The sequence below is a fragment of the Tachysurus vachellii genome, chromosome 8, assembly GCF_030014155.1.
Source record: "Tachysurus vachellii isolate PV-2020 chromosome 8, HZAU_Pvac_v1, whole genome shotgun sequence".
In the NCBI taxonomy this organism is placed as follows: Eukaryota; Metazoa; Chordata; class Actinopteri; order Siluriformes; family Bagridae; genus Tachysurus; species Tachysurus vachellii.
This window is the reverse complement of record NC_083467.1, coordinates 17,977,963-17,993,855: the sequence shown is the minus strand read 5'-3', so window position 1 is coordinate 17,993,855 and position 15,893 is coordinate 17,977,963. Positions and strand designations below refer to the sequence as shown.

Sequence of the window (15,893 nt, the reverse complement as noted above, 5' to 3'; positions counted from 1 at the left end):
CTTTAACTGTGATTGACAAGTCCCAGTACCACTAGCCAGGCCTATACTTCCACACCCCATACCCCTCATCTTTTTTTGTTAAATATGATTGTTAATAATCTATGGAACAGAAATAGTCCAGTCTTGAATGAAATGTTATAAGCTTAGAGTTTAAAATTTTTCAAAAACATCTTTAGTATATTTGTCTTTGTGTGGTCATTTAATTGCAAGCAGGGTGCCTATCACAGTGAACTCACACAGTGCGATGGAAGTGTCATGTTGATTAGAATTTCCGCTGTGTCATCTAGCTTCATCCATAAATACACAGGACTACAGAGGAGATGTGGACACAAGAGGATTAGAAGGTTTGTGATGAAGCGTTGTGTGTTTGTATGTTTTTTGTTATTAAAAAGGACAGGTGTGTGTGTGTGTGTGTGTGTGTGTGTGTGTGTGTGTGTGTGTGTGTGTGTGTGTGTGTGCGTGTGTGTGTGTGTGCGTGTGCACGTGCGCATGTGCATGTGTACGTGTGTGTGTGTGTGTGCGTGTGTGTGTGTATGCTAAGGGACATGCAGATGGGACCACAGTAACTCTTTAAGAGGCCATAGGACAAATTTATATTTAAACGCAGCACACAAATAAGCATCAGTTGGGCTTTGGGCTGAAACTATCCTTCAGCACTTAATATTCAAGATTTTTAACAGAAAGTTCCATATGTACAGTATATATCTACATATGTATATACACATACATATATACATGCATACATACATACATACATACATACATACATACATACATACATACATACATACATACATACATACTGTACATATTTGGAATATATAAACCCACCTAACCTACCAAAATGTATTATAAGCAACTGTTAGCATTCTTTTGGATCTGAACATTAAATCTTACTGAAAACATCAGTGCTGCAAGTGCTGAATAAAACATCGTCCCTTTTTTAATGCAAAGAGAATAGTTTAGTATAGTTTAGTATAGTTTAATGAAATGCAAACCCACAAATCTCAAATGCTAAGAAAGAGCAATCATAAGACCCAGAAGCAGTGCTTCATTTAGTATTAACTGAATAATAGAATTAGAATTAACTTCATGTATATGTGTGTTTTTTCTTATTTTTCTATATATTAAAACATGTACAAGAAACTCTTCAGATTTTGGAGGATTCAATGTCAGACATGACCCTGTGGCAGTAGTCATAGTTTTACAGAATCTCGCTTCACAGCCAAATCATTACACTTTCGTACCCCTTAAGGAAAGAGAAATGCACCTAAGTGACTAGAGTAAATGATTTACACCAGCTGTGTAGCACTATGGAAGGTTGTGAATTGTGGACCTTAATAATGACGTGTCACGATGATAAGAAACTATACACGCATGGATCATAGTATAAAGACACACACACACACACTGATATCCACGTGTGAAATGCAGAGTGTGGTGCAAGCCTTAGGGCTTGACAGCTTTTGATGATGGATATTTCATAACTCCATAATGGCCTATTATGTAAAAGACTCATGAATAGAGATGTGACGGGCAGTGAGGAAACACGATGGAGGGATGAAGAGAGAAAGAAATGGAGGGAGAGTAGGTGAGTGGATGGCCAGTGATCTCTGTGCTGCCTCAGTCTTTCTGATTTACTCTCTCATAATTTAGTCACCATGACAACTAACTGTAGGCTGGGCTGCGTTAATGTCTACAATACAATTCAAAAGTCACACAAATCACATATGTTAGGAATATAGGCTTACTGACCACACAGAATCTCATACAGAGATGACATCACTGAGATTGCTGCCACCCTGTATACTTATCTATGAGTTTAAAGAAAGGGGTGACCTTTCATTATTGGTGACCAGAAGACTTTATGACTGGCCATGCTCCATACAATTACTTTGAATTCTGTACTGGTAGAAAATGCATAAACATTTCATTGGCCTAATGATGGTTTTCAAAAGTGATCAGCTTATTGTGATCTTTACATTGTTATTGTGTTAAAGTCATTGTTTTGGCAAAATGGCATCACATGTAAACTAACTTGGTGTTTCTCCAAGGTCCTGGGTTCAATCCTGCGCTCAGGTAATGTTCTCATGTTTTGCCTGTGTTCACAGAAGCATCCTTGTTATCTCCTCTAAAAAAGATATTGGTAGGTGGATTAGCTATGCTAAAACCACCCCTAGTAATTAAGGAGTGTGTGAATGTGTGTGTCGATAGTGCCATGTCTCATGGTATGTTCTGACCAGATGCTCTGTATTTTCAGAGAAGACTATGAATATGCCACAACCCTGACCAGGATACAGTGGTTATTGAAGCTTAATTATTTCAATTCAATTCAATTCATTGTATTTGTATAGCACTTTTATAAATGTACATTTTCTCTAAGCTTTACAGAACTATAGAAACAGAATAAAAGTTTTAAAGTTTAAAATTAGTTCATATTTATCTGTAACATTGATCCCTGTTCAACAATTTCTCCTTTTAAGTGCAATTCCTGTTATTCATTCATTCATTATTCATTTTAAGTGCTATTCATTCAACAATTACTGGAATCTTATGACAAACAATGTAAGCTGTATAAAGGTTAAAATGAAAATCTTAGCCTTCAAACACTTTTGAGTTTGGGTTATCATTACACTTTCATTCAAATCAAATCAATCAAAAATTCTTTGATTGCTTATCCTTATGTTATAAATTATTTATTTGTCCTTACAGCTGTGAAATCTTAGATTTATTGTATTTAAATTAGGAGATGTTTTTCTTAACCAACTGAATAGATGGTAATCAATTTGTTTTCAAAACTTCAACATCATTCCAATCAACTTCACTTATTTAAGAGGAGCAACATTAACTAAAAATACATTGTCCTGTCCTCTAAATAGTATTAAGCAATTTTTCATTTTGCAACACTTTCAAAAGCAACTTCCCTTAATTTTGAAGCCCATATGTCAGATAAATAAATAAAAAAGAAGAAAGGGGAATAGATCCATCATAAACAGCTTCTTGTGCTGATAATAACAAACCATCTAACACTCTACTCATTAAATTCTTTTCTCATACTACTGGACATACAGTAAAAGTTCATACATTTTGCCATAAGCTAATATTAATAATGATTAATAAAGATTCACAAAGTGCTTATGAATGTAAAAGTCCAGGGCACATACCGTTTAGACAAGTGTTATGTAAATGATGAATAACTGGAAGTTGTTTGTCCTAACAAAGCAGGAAAATTGCTTTTGTGATTACTCAGCTTCAGAACTATAATAAAAAGTGCAAATACAGGAAATGGAAAAGTTGTGAAATGTTTGCTGGTATTTTGGCTATTGTGGCAGACAATAATACATACAACATACAACAATACTCAATGAAATAAAAAAATTAATACAATTTTAATTAATGTACAGTTTTGGCCCTTTGTTGCAGATCTGTAAAATCGATGCGTTCTGCTATTGGGCAGTTGAATTGTGCAGAAGAACACTTATATTACTCAATATATGAGTAATATAAGCTCCATCAGAAGGTATTGAGCAGATAACTCCATGTTATGTATGTTATTAACAATACAGTTAATAAATACATTAAATGTTTCAAACACACATCTTACATATTCACATTAAGTCTGCTAACAGAACTTTAGACCTAATTACATTGGACATTTCAGTTATTAAGCAGAATACATGTAGTAGGGAACTGGTAGCCTAGTGGTTAGGGTGTTCTACCCATCAGAAGCCTGTTAGTTTAAATCCCAGGTTCACTAAGCTGCTGCTGGGCCCCTGAGCAAGGCCCTTAATCCTCAGTTGTATAAAATGAGATAAGAATAAAATTGCAAGTCACTTTGGATAAGGGTGTCTGGTAAATATAGTTATCTCATTCTCTTCTTTTGGCTGTTCCCTGTTTGGGGTCACCACAGCAGATCGCATGGTCTGCATATTAGATTTTGGCACAGGTTTTATGGCAGATGCCCTTTCTGGCGCAACTGTCCCATTTAACTTTTCAGTGGCTGGGTTAGCTCCTTGCCCAGGAATTGATCCCGGGCCACGGCAATGAGAGCATGGGATCCTGCCACTGGACCACCAGGAGGCCCATAACACATGTAGTTAACTAATACTAGTAATACTGAATGTAATGGTAAATTTATAGTAGCAACAGTTTGTCTGATATGGCAGAACATTTCAACATCCAGGAGTAGGGAGCAAGTCCTGAGTATGACTGATATTTTGAGCAAAGCTGGGTTTGGCTGCCAAGTTATGTTGATGAACAGTTTAGAGCAGCTCTTTGGATTATTTAAAGTGTTGCCTTTGACATCTTGATATCCAGCAGTGAGATAATGATGACATAAAGTAACAGAGACAGTTATGACTTATGTAATGGATAAACTGTAATCACTGACAGTTCAAACAGATGATGCTCATGGGAAGTGATAAATGTGTTATCCAAGGGATGAGGAAAAAAAAACACAAGCATAGCTGTACACCAGCTGTCCAATATCACAAGACTAGACCTTTTAACTATGTGTATATGTATATGAATATACAGGATGTATACTAGTCTGGTATTTTTCCATTTGCCAGCTTAACATTTTGGGTGAACCTGTGTCCACTATAATATCAAGATCCTGTTCTTGGCTGACAGGAGTGGAAAACAATATTTTTTTCTGCTGCTGTAACCAAGCCACCTAAAGGTTTAAGATGTATGTATTTTTCTGCATGGTTGTAAAGCATTATTACTTGAGCTGATAGAGCTTGTATATTTACATGATGGATATATAGTGGGGTCCAAATTTTTGACAGCACTAGTGAAAATGCTACTAGTTTGCATTATTTTATAATTCAACAAAGTTTTATTTTTCAAAATGTACAAATACTTTAGTGAATAGCAAGATCTTTGAAATATTTACATGAATTTCAGCGTTTCTTAGTATTCATCGTGTCCCTTTTTTTGCTTTAAGTCATTGCTGATACATAAATTAACGAGTAATACTTATTTGTATGCCTATCAAAGAAATGCATGTCAGTTCTCATTGGAAGATAATGTGCTGCTTGGAAAGCCAGAGGAAATTCATTCATTCGTTCATTCATTCATTCATTCATTCATTCATTCATTCATTTATTATCTTTTCTATCTTTTTTTTCTGAAAAGAAATAAAGAGATTACATGAAACAAAAGGGTGGGTATTATTACACGTCAGTCCTAGTAATAATAAAACTTTTGGGCTGAGAAACTAAGAATATGTCTAACATTCTTAACATATAGACTAATGGATTGTATTTTCAAGGTGTTCTCTAAGCTTATGAGATTAAGTTAAATAATTGATGTTTGTATTATTAATTAATATTTGGATTGAGAATGAAATACTCTGTAGTTGCTAGGGGAAAATATACCTGTATTAATATAATAATAAAGGTTTGGGTTAAAAGCACAATCATTAATGGCAACTTTATGCAACTGTCTGTCAGTTTTTTTAGACAGTAGGGGGTCAGAGGTCAATCTCTCTCTTGAGGAGAATGATCCATGATCGGTAGCCAGGTTGGTGCTGATCCAAGGCTTGCGGTGCCGGAAGCCTGACAGCTGGACCAGCCAAAAACTAGCAGCACACACAAACACACACTCACTCTTTCACACTTCTGCAAAGACATCCATATAGGCTGAGATGTTGTTTTCCAATTATCCTTTACTTATTTACTGAAATGTACATCAAAAAACATTTGGTGACTTTTATTTTTTACCAAACAGAGAGCAATAATTCTGCTCACCATGATTCATATATGAGTCATATATCTGAGGACGACATTTAATACATACAAAGAAACCAGTTATACAAAACATTATTTATTGAAATGCCTAAATAAATATTAACAGTGCAGTGTATAAATTGTGCTACAGGACAAATACATCATATAGGACTAGCAATCCAGACAGACCTATACTAATAATTCACACATTGTCCTCATAAACTTGATTTGACAAAGTTTAAATGCATGTTTGATACACACAACACAAACAGGCAACACAGCAAAAAACCCAGTGCTGAATGAAAACCTACTTCTTTATTTCAAATCATCCCCAATGCAGGGAACAGAAGGTGTGTCTTTGTGTTCTTATATGGGAATATGAATGGTTTATGAGTCCAGTATGTATTGGAGTCCATATGTTAAAGGATAGTCTGGGTATCATAATTAGCTAACACTAGCTGGCACGCAGTAGTAATATTGTGACACAACAGAACTGCAGGAGACAAAGTAATTATGCTCACATTACATTAGTCTAAGAATGATTTTTTTTCATTCATTCACATTTAGGCATTCAGGTCCAAAAACTCTGTTGCATAAAGTCTCACACCTCTGTACTGTAAAAATGACGTCATAACTAATTAACATAAAAATGCATGTTCATATTTTAATCTACTGAATTGTGGCACCTATACTAAGCTAGCCAATGAATATAAAAACTAAATTGACAGTGCATCTTTGTGTGTAACACATCTTTAAGACATATCTTTGAGTTCATATACAGTATGCATGATATTTACTGCTAGTATGATATTAGCATAATATTTTAGCTTTTATTTTTTTATTTAATTAATTTATTTTTTTTTACCAGTTGTGTTCAGTTCAGTGACATTTGAATTGTCAAATTTGATCTTTTATGTTTTTTGTTTGTTGGCATATGAGATTGTTTTAATATGATCATGAGATTGAAAAAATTGTTTTAATACACTAATTGTATCATATTTCTTTGCTAGAATTTTTTTCATTTATTTACGATGCATTTTAGAATTATATTTAACAAAACTGGCAGTAAATTAATAGCTATGGTTAGGGTTAGGGAACACATTTTACAGGACTGCAAATGCATTATGCCAAAAACAATATGCCATGACTGTTTTTAATAAATTAATATATACAGACAGATTGCTGTTCATATTAATTATAGTGTTTTAAAGACACACCCACCAGCCAGCTCTCTTCAGACATACCCTCTGTACGCTTCCAAGGTTTACTTGTGTCATATGGACTTAAACAAACTTGTAGGTATTAAGTTTCACTGGGGATTGAGCTGTGTCTGAAAAAAAAAGCTCAACTTTAAACATTAACTTGTCAATGGTTTTGTATACTTTATAGTCCAGGCAGTAAGTAAAATAGCATATTCCCACAGTTACACAGAAATGAAGCGTTAGACTGGACAGGGCTTCAACCTGTGTTAATGTCAACTTGGTAAATGACTATTCACTTCAGTGTCTGTTCTTGTGCTCCAGCTCAATCCGGGTACAGTATGAAGCCAGAAAAAGTGCTGTATTTGTTGTTGTTTCCACCATGTGCCTTCCCACCATCCAATTTCACATATATCTCATCCCCTGAGTCCAGATGCAGCACCACACTGTTGCTTGCGTAGTCATAGTTCTGGTCTGCATCCTGGGCGATGGCACTTGCTCGAACCTGTTCACCAACAAAATGTCAAATGAGAGATGGAACATGTGGATGTGGGAGATGGGTGTGTGTGTCTGTAGTATAGGCATGTAGAATATTATTAAGAATATTAAAGACGTATATAGTAGAAGATATACGTATATGCTCTACATACCATACATGGAATAATTGCATATGGCAAACAATTAATGAATCCAATGCCACATACTACAGAATTAAGTTAGTTTTTACGGCTTAGAACAGAGGGACGTTTTATTTGTAAATGCATTACATTATTTTAGAAATGTATTTAAATAGCTACAGATGTAGGTAAATACTATTAATTACACTTGCGGTGTTGGAGCCTATGCTGAAGTTTAATTAGCTGAAGTTTCTTAGATTTTACGCATCTTCTGATCAGCTCTTATCGGTTGGTGTTTCTGTCTGTGTCTATATATCTGTCATATATCTAGAGCATGAGAATGACTTCTCCGAAATTACCTTCCTGATTACAAATGTATATGCTGTTAAAATGAAGTTTTAGCCCAAAGTCATTTACCTGGCCGTTTTTGCAGAGGTCTGCCCACATGCTGGTTCCGTCTCCTCCGCGCATCAGTACATGGTAAGTGAAGAAGTAAATTCCCGACACCTGGCATGTGAACTTGCCAGTAGAAGGGTCGTAGTGGTTGCCCAGGTTAGTTACCACATCATCGAAACGGAGCACCTCGTAACCCTCGTGTGGGTTTTTAAGCCCGACGTAGAAGGCGATCTTGACACTCCCAAACGCCGAGCCAAGTTCTCCGGTGTCAGTCCGTGCTGTTCCCTGTGGAGCCCCGGTAAAGCCGATTTTCCCGACATCTCCACGCTCCCCGGGCGGCCCTCTAGGTCCAGGGGGACCAGGTTCACCTGGAGGACCTCTCGGTCCAGGCTTGCCCGGGCGGCCAGGGTCTCCTTTGTTCCCGCGGGAGAAAGACGGAGGAGGCGGCGGCGGTGGGATGGCACCGAGATCCTGCATGACTTCCAGCGCCGTGGCGCTTGCTTTCGGGCTGTACGGGTCACAGATCATGCGACAAGTGCCCATCATCTCGTAGTGCGCGGAGATGGTGGAGCTCTGGACCAGCAGGGGAATCGCGACTAGTAGCACCACCACCATGACGACCAAACCCAGCGCCGCGCCGACCAGGCGATTCCTCTGCAGCACCCGGCAAGATCGCGTTAAAACGCTGTCGTGGTTTTTGGGTTCAATGGTGAATCGCTGCAGCCGTGCAGACAAAGTGTGTCAGGGAAAGAAAATAAAAAAGAAGAGTAACAGGTAGAGGAGGTATCACTCTTGCCTGAATTGTAAAATGTGCATGGCTGTGTCGTAACCTTTACGTGGTGCCACTCCAGCTTATAGTTCACGGAGTTGACAGAGAAAGTCTTTGCGCTGGCACGGCTGTAATGCGCGCTGCGCTGCGAGCTCCAGACCGAGCAGAGGAGAGACCAAAGACGCGCTGACGTAACTAACGTAGGGCAAATTGCCCGCTGCAGTTAGGATTAGTGGCTCGGTGATTGTATTTACGATCCAAATGTATGAATAACAATCGTCACTTGTTCCGGAGATTACAGAGATCAAGGGGAATTAGGGACACGCACGGGTGCTTATTTGGACGCAGACAGTAATCCTAAATCTGCCCCTTCATCTCGACTTTGTTTAATTCTTTGGCACCCCGAGGCCAAGTTTAACGCTGTTAAGCCTCGACAGCTCATCTGCTTGATACCCCGAGGATCTGAGTAAAAATCTGCAAATTCATGTTCATACTGAGCACAAGCTGGAGGTGTTCTTTCGGAACCTCCACATGCGACCATTAGATCACACATGAGTGACGAGGAAGAGTGTATACTAGCCTTATTAGATGGATGAAGAATAAATTGAACTTGGATTATACAGAGTGAATAAATTTGAGGATTGGTCTTCTTCAGGGTCATAGGGCTTAGTTGAGACCCGTAGCTAGGAACTTTGAGTGGCTTCAGGTTCCTCCTGTTTTTTCCTATAAGCATAGGTGAACAGACAGATAGATAGACAGATAGATAGATACAGTAGATAGATAGATAGATAGATAGATAGATAGATAGATAGATAGATAGATAGATAGATAGATAGATAGATAGCTTTATCACCCACATATATAGAGAGAGGTGATATAGAGAGATTATCATGCAGGCAATAGTCTCCCCATCTCTCATCAAATTTTAAGCATGGTCATTATTATTCAACACCTGTGTATCTGTGCCTGATCCTGGGCTTAATCACTGCACTGTTAATGCAGCTGTAATGGTGGAAATGAGTTGGTTGTGATATTTCTTTTGGCTACTGGACTATGAGATGAGGATAATGTTGTCCAATTATCTAACATTAGGGATACAGACATGAATAAAGTCATCTATTATTACTACTACATCACAGCATTCTCACGTGACTGCATCGGTATGCACTCCAATTCCACATTTTGTATTGTTACAAGCTAGAACTCAGATGAAGTGTATATTATATAACATGAATCACTTTACAAATAAAAACACAGAAGTTGTGATTGTTTAAGTATTGAATCCCATCTCTGTGTGTAATTAAAGTGTCACCTGATCATGATAAAAATACATCTGTTCCTGGAAGACCGCAGATTCTGAGAATATTCTTAAACAAACACCCTGAAGACTAAGGAGTTATCAAAACAAGTCCAGGAAAAAGTTTTGGAAAACTATCAGGGTTTAGTTCTAACAAATCTAAAAAAAAACTCTGGCTTCTTAGATGCTTCTTTGACTCATCATTGATTCTATCGATAGACACTCTTAAATCCAGGCTAAAGAAACCCCTCCACTTATCCTTTCTATTTTATTCATTTGTTTATTACTTCTTTCTTTGTGTGTTTATCTTAACCACATTGTTTTATTTTCTAGCTTTTATAATTAAACCATGAATGACGCTGACAGTCATGAAGGCATTAAGGACAATCTGACACTGAAGACATACTGTGCATGATCAGAATGGAGCTGTTGTCTCCACCTGTACACATAAAAGGTGGAGCAAGAAGATAGATGTGTTTTATATAGAATAAATACTTTTGATGATGAGGAGGAGGAGGAGGTGGAGGAGGGTAATGGTGATGGCATTCACACCCTCACCACACTTATCACCACAATAAAGGCTGAATGCCAACAGCTTTGTGGATTGTGATGCCCTTTACTATTCTAACACTAATACAAATATGAGTGAACATACAGAACACTGCTTGACAGCTCAATTTTGCTGTTGTTATAGGCAATGTTAACCGGGTGGCATGGAAAGACGGAATTGTTTGTCCTTGACATAAAATTCACTAAGAATCTTGCAGATATGAGCAGTCCTCTCTTTTTTATCATACTCATTCACATACATATGCAGCTTTTGCAGATGCCGCTCTTACAGTTAGGTTAGAACATCAGACAGACAAGGGCATGCATGTGCTTTCTCCCCCTCTGTCACCCGTTTTCACAAGCAGGCATACACACATACGCACACACATTGCATCATACTGTGACAATAATATTTAGAGAGTGTGTGTGTGTATGTAAATGTCAGTTTGCCGTTGGCAGTACAAGGTTCAGTCCTCTTTTGCATATATTAACACTCCTGGAGGTCAAGCAAGTTAACAAGTTATTGTATAAGAAATAAATGAATGAGGTTTCATGCAAATGATCATGAAACTAACTGACTGAGAGCCACATTATTTGGTGCATTTTGGTAGCAGTAACTACTGCTCCTTTAAAATGAAAACATTTTATATGGCTGAGTGTTTTGCCACTGCCTAAATAACATACAATAATTCTCATATGATTAATGATGATGGAAAAAACTTTTCTTAAAATATTGGGACTACTGGGAGTGTATGGTAACTGGCCATAAGCGTAGTAGCTGAAGGGTCAAGTACATGAAGTATTTGATACACACACACACACACACACACATGCTCACACACACAAACCAGGTCATCACAATGCTTTGAGATTTATAAGTTAAGACATCAAAAAGAAAATATGTAATTAATTATATTAACATCAATTAAAGTTAATCAGACAGGGAAATCTGTGTTACACATTGATGTTAGAATCAAAGTGAAAATTAAAATGTGTTCCAGTGATGGACTCAAAGCCTAAAGTGAAACATTTTTATCAGTATGATAAAATATAATGACTTACTTTGGTACTTCATCATTCTGGTACTTGGGGATTTTGCTGTAAAGTTTATAAAAGCTGCAAAGGCATTTTTTATTTTCAATAAGATCTCAAGATAAATCTGTCAGAAAGGAAGCACAATGTAGAAGTTATTCAAATGTCTGTATTCAGAAAACAGTCATCATCTGTAGGACTAGGAACAACATTGATTTTTAATACTGTATATGAAGGCACATTTTCATTAAAATCTGTTCAAACTCTGCTATTTGTCCTAAATTGTATGTACAATTGTATGTAGGTCTGTTCAGTGATGATACCATCATAGCTTAAATGTGTTTATATATGTCTGTGCTTACTGCTATTGTCTTGAGGCAGCATGCACACACCAGATGACAACATTTTTATCATTTGTAATAGAAAAATTAAGTTGTATAAATTGTTATGGATGTACAAATTTGAGAATATATAGAATACTCTTAATGCTCCATACTCCAGCTTCTAACAGCCACAAAATCTATTCAAAACATGCTAATTGATATGCTAATATGTCAGCTAACAGAGATTGTTGGAACTATTCAGAATTACATAATCTACCAGACTACAGATAATAGGGTTTCCTGGTAGTCCAATGGCAGGATCCCAATCCCTTACAGCCATGGTCTGGGTTCTATCCCCAGGCAGGGAACCAACACATTTACTAAGAAGTTTATTCTCAGCACTGGTTTGAAACTCAGATTAAAATGATAGAGTTGCAACAAGAGGGGCATATATCCTGTGCCAAAATTAAATATGCCTATCAGATGATACAATGTGGTGACCACAAACAGAAAGCAGCCAAAGGAAAAAAACAGAATACATATAATGCTTGATTGATGTTGCTCCCTAATTTGGATAATGATTTCACTGATTATATTTTAATGGCACGCAAATTTTAAATGGCTTAATTGGCCTATTTGTTCTCATTTGCCTGAACTACTGTACATACCAGTGTAATCACCATGTAATCATGCTCACTAAGGCAGATCTCAAAACAAAACATTAAAATTTATTTTTCCGACCAGTCAGTGGTCTAGTCAATAAAAAGTCAGAACTGTGATTGGTCATAGTTTTGAGATATTTTGTGATTGGCTTGATTTGTCATATAACAGGACTATATTACTGGTTAAATCTTGACTCAACAAAGCAACCAGCTTTTAAACCATCATAAGATAGCTCAAGAACTTTGCCATTTCAAAATGAAGCTGAAGGATACAGTTGCTGTGCTGCTCCTCATGGGTCTCTGTGGAATGAGTTACTGTGTTGTTAGGCAGCACGTTTATGTGAGCCAATTACTAACTTGGCCTGAAGCTCAACAGTACTGCAGACAAAGATATGATGATCTGTCAACTGTAACTTCCTCAGAGGAGATCATCTCTCTTCCAGCTACTGTGCCTCCTTCTTGTCCTAACAACACAGACGACTATAAAGCATGTCAGTCGGGGAAATGGATTGGACTATATATAGACAGTAGTCATCTCACAAGGTGGTCAGGAGAGGATATGAACATAACAAAATATGCTACATTAAAGTGTGGTGTAGTCTGGAATGCATTACAAGTATGCAGCCTTGTCCCATGTACATGGACTCTCAGTTTTTACTGCATGACGAAGTTTGAAGTGATGCTTGTGGAACAAAAAATGGCATGGGAAGAGGCACTTGTCTACTGCAGGAGTAAATACATTGACTTGGTCAGTCTGACTTCAGAAATTTGGATGAAAGAAGCTGTAAATGTAGGTGGTTCAGCACAAACAGCATATGTGTGGACTGGTCTTCGATTTCTCGATGGAGGTTGGTTTTGGACTACTCATAATGCCCTAAAGTACCAGGCCTGGTCTAGTGAGAGTAAACCCCATTGCCCTGCCAGAAACCTGCGCTGTGGAGCTTTAGCACAAAATGAAGGGATTTGGGAAATGAGAGACTGTGAGGAGAAACTGAACTTTCTCTGCTTCTGTAAGTCAAAGCGCTTACCTTATCAACCATGAAAGCATGTTACCAACATCAGCTTCCTATTGGCCCTGTTCTTCTTTTCTTTCTCCTTCTCCTTCTACTATCATCATTATCATCATCATCATCATCATCATCATCATCAGTACAATCACAGATATATTATGAGGTCCATTTGGCATTATTCATCTTGTTGTGATTAAAAATATGAATAGACTATTATCACATTACATCAAGACAAATCATTTTGCAATGTTTAAATATACTCTATAATAATCAACTATATTATTGCCAGAGCTAATGCCAGCTCAACATCCCAAGATGAGAACATTGCTTTAAGATGTTCAGAATATTTTGGTATTTGTTTTAGATCTATCTATCTATCTATCTATCTATCTATCTATCTATCTATCTATCTATCTATCTATCTATCTATCTATCTATCTATCTATCTATCTATCTATCTATCTATTTGTTCATTCAATAATCACTTTCATAGAGATATATTAATAATATTTATTCTAGGTTTTATATACAATATTTACTTTTGACATTTCTGTACAACTTATTCATATGTTTGTTTGATCCGAATTTCTAACTTTTGAAATTAAAATTAGAATAAAATTATGTGACGTTATCTCTATTTCATCTAAAATATTTAGAAATAATAAGTAATTCCTCGACTTAAACGTAAACTATCATTCTGAAACCTGTCACATTATCTGTAACACTTTTACACACTTCATTAATAAACCATTAACTGACTAAATAAACAAATCATTTGTTTTTCAGACTTTGAAGATGATTAAATGTTTTAAATCAAATATAACATATTCATAACATAGTCATAATTATAAATATGAAAAATTACTACATATTTTGTTAGAATGTTGCTTAAAATACTCCATTTCAGGTGCGTGGCTGCACTGTGCTGATGGCTCAGAGCTCCAGGGTCATTTGTTTGATCCTGAGCTCTTGTTATTATCTTTGCTTGAGTTTTACTGAAATCACATAATTGTACACTTACTTACATTTCCAAGTAAAAATGTGCTTTTCACTTCTTTATACATTAAAAGTGCTTGCTAAAAATCATGAAGTTTTTGTTCTTGTCTCATTAAGGCATTGTCTCTGCTCTATCAAATAAATGGGCTCAGTTTAGCATTAAATTATTTCAATTTAACATCCAATTAACTTCATCAGTGTAAAAAAACATCAGGAACCATGGCAATATCGCTAATGTCTCATGATAAACATTGTAATTAATGTAGTAATGATCTGTGCACATTTGACTATGGATAAGCTGCTGGACTGAAATGTTTGAGAATTTGAATGCTTATGGCCCCTGGTTCCATCTAATTTAAAATAGCATGTTGAGGTAGGTTTATCTCATTTACCTGCTATCATTAACTAACTATCTTTAATTTAAATAAACCTCCAGTAGCTACCATTAACTAGCCTGGATATTTTCAAACGGACGGTCAATGTCCATGGATATGGACAGTGACATTTTATCTATACTTTTATATCTGTTTTTTTAATTTCTCAAGTCCTTTTCCTGCTGGTATCACATCAAGCAAGTATTCCTGCATTTTATTTAAACACACCTTAAAGCAATTTAGTTTTTTTTTTTTTTTGAAAACCTTTGCCCGATTTTCTGGCCATTGTGCCTGTTTACTGACCCATAACTCCACTGCACAAGAAAAACATCATTGGAAGTAAGTGTTAGCAATGTTTTCATGTGTTTTACAATCCTGTCAATATAAGAAAAAATATTATATTTAAATATACTGTATACTATTGTATACTAATTTAATAGAAGTTAACAAATAAATAACTACATGCTGATAAGACTGAACAAACACCAATATATTTTATGTGACGTGAAGAAACCTGGACTGTTTCAGGGTACCAGGATAAATCCTACAAATCCTATTTATAGTTCCAGTTACTGTCTAGTTAGGTATATAATAATAATAATAATAATAATAATAATAATAATAATAATAATAATAATAATTATTATTATTATTATTATTATTATTATTATTATTATTATTATTATTATTATTATTGTTATTATTATTGTTATTATTATTGTTATTATGGTTATTATTATTATTATTATTATTAGTAGTAGTAGTAGTAGTAGTAGTAGTAGTAGTAGTAGTAGTATTGTTTCACTGGCAGTGTTAATATTGCCCTTTTTTACTAAAATGTCCTCCTGAATTTCTTTACTGAAACACTGCAGTTGCCATTGCTCAAAAATCATTGAATCATTCTGAGATTGTTCATATAATAAACTCAAACAAACAA

At 36.0% G+C, this 15,893-nt stretch overlaps 1 protein-coding gene across 1 annotated transcript; it reads right to left on the bottom strand.

The window, feature by feature from the left end:
• Positions 1-5,813: 5,813 nt before the first annotated feature.
• c1ql2 (complement component 1, q subcomponent-like 2) lies at positions 5,814-9,414 on the bottom strand. The gene is made up of 2 exons (XM_060876700.1): positions 7,966-9,414; positions 5,814-7,436 (listed from the first exon to the last, which is right to left on the bottom strand). Exons 1-2 carry the CDS (start codon positions 8,557-8,559, stop codon positions 7,257-7,259), a joined length of 774 nt encoding a protein of 257 aa, XP_060732683.1. The 5' UTR covers positions 8,560-9,414; the 3' UTR covers positions 5,814-7,256.
• Between the last annotated feature and the right edge of the window lie 6,479 nt (positions 9,415-15,893).